This window comes from Limulus polyphemus, unplaced genomic scaffold (assembly GCF_000517525.1).
Source record: "Limulus polyphemus unplaced genomic scaffold, Limulus_polyphemus-2.1.2 Scaffold2072, whole genome shotgun sequence".
NCBI lineage: Eukaryota > Metazoa > Arthropoda > Merostomata > Xiphosura > Limulidae > Limulus > Limulus polyphemus.
In genome coordinates, this window is record NW_013667682.1 from 164,206 (window position 1) to 171,030 (window position 6,825).

General features: G+C 32.7%; 1 protein-coding gene across 3 annotated transcripts in view; it reads left to right on the top strand.

Moving 5' to 3' along the window:
- Nucleotides 1-942: 942 nt before the first annotated feature.
- Nucleotides 943-6,825, top strand: part of LOC106465852 (pleckstrin homology domain-containing family A member 3-like) — a 22,125-nt gene continuing 16,242 nt past the window's right edge. For 2 of the 3 annotated variants that reach the window (XM_022393805.1, XM_013926095.2), the window contains exons 1-3: nucleotides 955-1,274; nucleotides 4,650-4,708; nucleotides 5,492-5,608. In XM_022393805.1, coding sequence (XP_022249513.1) covers nucleotides 4,669-4,708; nucleotides 5,492-5,608 — 157 coding nt within the window. In that variant the 5' untranslated portion in view covers nucleotides 955-1,274; nucleotides 4,650-4,668. Of the gene's footprint in view, nucleotides 1,275-4,649; nucleotides 4,709-5,491; nucleotides 5,609-6,825 lie in introns of all 3 variants that reach the window. The other variant, XM_013926094.2, reaches the window with a different exon arrangement.

Here is a 6,825-nt window from a genome sequence, read left to right on the forward strand (position 1 = left end):
TTACCCACTTTTAATATTGTTGAGTATCTGCTTGTTTGTTAATTTCCGGTATAAATTCTTTCCGAGGAACTTCAGCGATACAAGTCTTTTCTTGATTAAACCAGTTTATTCTTTCTCGATATAAACTTTTAGTAATACACAGAATTTCCACAGTCATTTTAAACTTAACAACCTTTATAACACACGCTATAAATCACAGTGATTCACACACTTTACTTACGGTGCCTACTGTTCGCTTGACTCAATTATCTCTCTTCAATCACATCATCCCACAGGCTTTATCTGCCAGGCTTATATACTAAAAAAGGGGGCGTCCCGAACGCACTAGGAAATTCATGGTCATTCGCGGGGTTCCTCGATAAGTCATGATCCTACTAGAAACTCTAGCGCGCATGCTTCCAGAGTCGCGTGACTTCCGCTGTCGTAACAATACTAATCTATATATTTCAAATCTAAGATTTCACCGTGCAACGCCGAGTAACTCAACTATTTATCGATAAAGTAAAGACATTATTCATATATGAAATAAAAATATACTTTTAAACCTTATCGTAATTTACTGATAGCTTCAAGTGCATTTTCGAAGCAATATGGAATAAATACATACCACATAAAAAATATTACCACTACATTTTTTTATAACTAAAGAAGATGTGATTTTATGCTTTAATAATTTCGAAATGGAAAAAAAAGGGAGTAAAATTAGTACTCTGTATAAATGTTTAACTTTGTATGTCAGTACAGCACGAGAAACCGGGGTTCGATACCCGTGGTGGGCAGAGCACAAATAGCCCATTGGTAGCTTTGTGTTTAAACTACAAGCAAAAAAAATTCTATATAAAAAAATATTGTGATTTTTTTTCTGGTTTATTATTTTATAAATATGACAGTTGCACAGAGGGCGAATTAAATGCTAATTCGTTTTCTCCGAGGTGGGATGGATAAGAAATACCCTTATGATTGTTTTCCTTCGATGTTTAACTTCTACTTCTAGTGGCGTTTACATATAGAAGTATGATTTTTCTTTTATATATGCACATTGTTAGGCCTTACGTGTGATACAATATGGAAATTATTAGTTTTTTATTATTAATACTTTTTTTGTAACACCGTTTGTGAAAAACGGTGCCTTAATTTTTCTGAACTTTAAAGTTTAACTTTCAACTTTAAGTTTCGAAAATACGTTCTTTGACGTCTGAGTTTGGGTCGACTGTTAGTGTTACAACTTACAGTTTGATTCGTTTGGACTGGGAAGTTTGATGGTGCAGGAAGGGGTATGATAAGTTTTGTACTTGAACTTAATTTTTTTTATATCTTGACATCTAGAGCATACTTAATGATTGAAAGCTTATTATTGTGATACTTTGTAGAAAAGAGAGGACATAATGGATCCAAAAACTGTAGGCTTATTAATATTAGTTTGACTTCTGTTAGTTGAATACTGAGTCTTTAGTCATAAATCTATTAAAAAAGTAAGGGAAAATTTGGCATTAAATAAATTATTGTCATAGGGTAACAAAAAAAAAGCTTTCATGCCATATTAAATATTTTTGATAGGACTTTTGCTATTCTGATGCTATAGCAGGCAGTATGGCTAGAAGATATATGTTTGAAATATAGAAATCTTAGACACAACCAGTTATGGTAGTGTTAATATTCTAATACAGTAGTCATCTGAGTTGTAAGCTGAGCTCTCTGAATACAACCTGCCTCTACTGTGCACCCTCATAAATCAAACACTCAACAACCTGCCTGTACTGTGCACTTTCATAAACCTAACACTTTCAATACAACCTGCCTCTATTGTGCATCCTTCTAAACCAAACATTCTCGTTCTTATATTATTCAAAATAACCCTTAACCTAACTCCATTAGTTTCCTGTCTTACTTCTTTGACATCCTTCTTGTAATCTACTATTTCACCTCTTAATAAAGCAACTTTCCCCAAAGCTTTCTCTAAGTCTAAGTTATTTTCATTTAATCAACTCATTTAATTCATTTTTTAAAATAGTTACCCAGTTTCGTCTTAAACTTTTTCAGTGTTACAACTTCCACAACATATGAAGTCAAACTATTCCATAAGCCAAACATTGATTTAAAAAGTAACCCTATCTCAACTGGAGTTGACTGAATTTTCCATATTTTTAATTTGTGTCGTCTAATCTTACTAATTGTAGAGTTCTTTTTGAAAATATCTGGATTTATGGACTCTAAACAACTGATAATCTTAAAAGCTTTAATCATGTCTTCCTGAACCTTTATCTCCTACAATAAAAAGATGTTAAGTGTTTTCATTCAGTTCCCATACAAGAAAACTTGTCTAAACCTGAAATTAGTCTGATAGTCCTTTTAATGCTTTCCAACAACTATGTCCTTATTTAAAAGGGGTGGCCAAAACTGAACACAGTATTCCAGTTGTGATTTAACCAGTGCCCTAATACATTGAAAGGATGACCTCCTTTCATTTAATATATGGACAACAAGGAACAGTTTGTACTTTCAAAACTGCCTTGTATATATAATCTTGAGAAAATAAAAATTCAAACCTGCCCATTATTTTTCAGGAAATCATTGATTCCCTTCATAAACTCTTGTAAAATGCTAGTTTCCACTAATACTGATGACAACTCGTTCTGTAAGTTAATCACCCTGTTACTATTAGACAAATATAACTGTTTTAACTGGAGTATAATCTGTCTTTTCTAAAAATTATCCTCTATGCTATTGTCTTCAGAATACAGCTCAAAGAAATAAGGGGACTTGATCCTATCACTTCTCTCGATAATCTTATAAGCTTCGATATGATCACCCTACCTTCCTTTTCTCGTGATAAAATAATCAATCTTAACCTGTCCCTATGAGATAATCTTTCTACCCCTATATACCGAATTTGTACATTGTATTCTCAGTGAGGCCTAATTATTGATTTGTATAGAGAAATAATTACTTCTTTCAACTGATCATTTTGTCTGTATTATGTTATATACACCCCAAAATTCTGTTAACTTTGCAACTAACATTAGAGCACTTCCTCATTCATTTGAGATCCTTTTATTCGCATGCTACTGTTAAATGTGTGATCCAAAGTGTGGCTAACCCAAATGCGTTATCTTGCACTAATCATAATTAAAGGTCAGTTGCTAGATACTTGCCCAACTCACTAATTGGTTGAAATCATTTGTTTAATAATATCTTCAGCACAGCTATAAATACCAAAGGGTTTAATGACATCAACTAACTTTACAGGTTTACTAATTATGCCTCTATAAGTATCATTGATATAAAAAACAGAGGTCCAAGCACTGAGTTCTGAGGCAATCGACCAGTTACAAGGGTTGAGTATGACTGGACTGCCTTAAAAATAATCTTTTGCCTTCTGTCTAGTCGCCCTATGGCTTATACCCTAAAAATTGGGTATGATACTACTTGTGAGGATAGTACAGATAGCCCTTTCTGTAACTTTGTACTTAAACAAAATCTGCTGTCCAACCATGCTACAATTCAATTAACTAGTCTTTTCCTCATCCTAACTACTAATGCAATTTTCATAGCTAATCTTTTATGTGGCACTTTATCAAAAACATTTTAAAAATTGAAGTACACCCAAATCCACAATCTTTCCATCATTCAGTTAACATCCTGAAAACAATTAACTGATTTTTAATGCAAGATACACAAACTCTGAATAAAACATCAATGTCTAGATGATGAACATTTCATTTCAAATGGATGAGGGACCATTTTGCCTACCTAAGTTATCTTATTTTCTACTAATACCCTATTAAAAAGATTTATTTTGCTACATCAAACCGTGATACAACTTTAAAGTACACTAAACAAACAAGTTCCTACAAAATTCAAGACCGACCGTTTACGTAATATATCTCAGTGTTTTTAAAATAGTTATAAAGCCAGTTATTATAGAAATGGGAAGGTACTGCAAGTTTTAGAAGAAATTTATAATTTAAACCATGAGAAAAAGTGGAAGGTATGATAAGTTTGTTTAAAGATAATTTTGTTGATGGAAATAATCTATTAAGTACAAAGTTCATGTATAAATTAAATGGTGTATGTTTAATATTTGTTGATTTTATAACAATATTTGCTCAAAAACATTTTTGGAATCAAGACTTTTCATGAACTACCTGATATATTCTATATTTAGTATTCTGTTCTTGAGTGTATTGCATCATGCTCAAGATTAACAATTACATGTGTCAGGGAAACATGCATAGTCTTTAATGCAACCTCTGCTAACGTCACCTGGAGACCAGGGTTTGAAACCTTGAGGGATGGTTAGATAGTTGATGTACATAATAGTGGAATATGTATAGTCTTTAATATTACCTCTGCTAACACCAGCTGGAGACCAGGGGTTTGAAACCTAAAGAGATGTTCATTTCTTATGATTATAGTTGATGCATACAGTATGCGAATATGTAACTCGCATGTTATTTCTGATGGGAAGGACTGACGTCACCTGAAAACCAGGGTTTGAAACCGTGAGGGATGGTTAGATAGTTGATGTACATAATAGGGGAATATGTATAGTCTTTAATATTACCTCTGCTAACACCAGCTGGAGACCAGGGGTTTGAAACCTAGAGAGATTTTCATTTCTTATGATTAATGTTTTTATACCTTTTCAGAAAAGTATTTTCACAGGAGATGGAAGGAGTTTTGTGGAAATGGACCAACTACTGGAATGGTAAGTAGCAAGTAGATTAAACTATGTGTTGATTATTAACAAGAACATCTAAGTGGAATTACATCTACTTTATTAAATAGTGACAAATCCTTCTGCCAATACCAGGACTATTTAAGCCAACTGGAATACAACAGATGTAATAGTAGTTGGAGATACTGTTTATATTATCAAATTGTTTCAACAACAATTGTTCCATTAAGTTGGTGAAATGTGCTTGTTCATCAAATTTATGTTATACCTCAGAATGAGGGAAAGGATTTTTAGCACTAATTATTTATTTTATTAATTTAACATTCCATATATATATATGTTCTTGAATTAAACTGTTCATTATTCCAAAAAAACCCTTTCTTGTGTGTGAGTAAGATACTGAAATGACTGAGCAGTTTTAAAATCTTTTAACCCTACATTTTACAGCTATGATATTTATCTATGCAACAGTCAGTGATCACAAAAAGAGATAACAAAGACAAGTTTAAGTAACGTTACATACAGATAACGGACCACACTTAAGAAAAGTAAAAATTTAAACCCTCATTTATTTTACTGAAATATATATATAGGATCAACACTTGTATTATAATGTTTCATTTGACAAGTATTTCATTGTCTTGTCCTTCAACATTTATGCTAAGGAAGAGCTATGTGTACTTAAATGAGTATAGTGTAATATTCTAAAAACTTTCATGGTTTCAGAATTGTAAAGTTAATTGTTCCAAATTGATACTTAGCCACCTGTTTGGTGTGCTGAATGGAATATAATGTTAGTGTAATTTTTTACAGGTTGGCAACCACGATGGTTTGTACTCGATAATGGCATTTTGGCCTACTACAAGTCTCAGGAAGAAGTCAATCAAGGGTGTAAAGGCTCGGTTAGATTATCAGCTTGTGAGATTGCAGGTAGTGTTCTGTGTACTTTTTAAAGAAATGCATTGCTATCACTGCTCACAATGTTAACAGAATTATATAGAATCATAAAACAAAAATCCAACTTCTTGAGTTTTTAGGAAGTTAGATTTCTGTTTGTTAGAAGTGAACTGGAAGAAGGAAGATGTACCTTCTGAAAGACCTTGTGTCACTGGGTTTCTTATGGTGCATTACTGGTATGATTTTTGCTATGTTGTACTATTAAGTCTTAGATACGATTATTGTAATTTGCATACTTTGCGTAGGGTTCATCAAATGTTTTTGCTGTTTTTGTTGCTGTGACCATTTTGTAATTTTCATAATAATTATCACCTTTTTTAAAATTAATATGTTGTCGGCTAGTTTCATCTTATATGTAGACCTTGTTACTTTATCAGTGTTCAAAATAAACCTGGTCCAGACACAGAATAGGCTGTTTTTAATTAGTTTAATTAGCTTAACGTACTATTTAAATAATACAGTCATTTGTCAACTACTCAAGTTTATGCCAGCACCTAGTGTTTTTTTCTTCTTGTGGAATCCTATCATCCTTAGATCACCTGGTTGATTTTGTAAGTTCTAATGAGCTGCAAGAAGGTGCAAAACTCAAAATGTCAAGTGACAAATATTCTGAAACTCGTTTATCTCCTCTCACACTTTAGCTTTATCTCAATGAAAGTTTCTCTTCTCTGGCCATATAAGCAATAGTATGAATTTTACCTCACTTGCTTTAACCTTTATACCTCACTATATTGCCCAAAGCCAGTTAAATTTTGTGATTCTCTCCACCTACATCTATGCACCTTTATCACAGATCCATATATAAAAGCTCCCCGTTATTACTTCTTAGTCACTTTTCTCGGCAGCAGAACGTTACAACAACGGTTTTATGTGCTTGCTGTGGGTTTCTCTTCAGTGTTGAATGGCTTTAGTTATACTTACACTTGAGGAAATTCCTATTTTTTTTAGACCTGTCTTCTTGGGTCTGGAGTTTGTTGTCTATTTTACAAAATAATGAAAATGAAATTTCTAAGTAATAGTTTTTCAAAGAGACTTCAGTAATATTATGTGTTTATTTCTCTTCTTTTTCAGGGACCCTTCTGTCATTTTTATATGGATCCCACTCATTTGTGGGTGTTGACTTGCCAGGTATGCTTCTTTCTAAATACTCACTAGCTACCAATCGACCAAAAGAAAGAATTCCTGGTAGC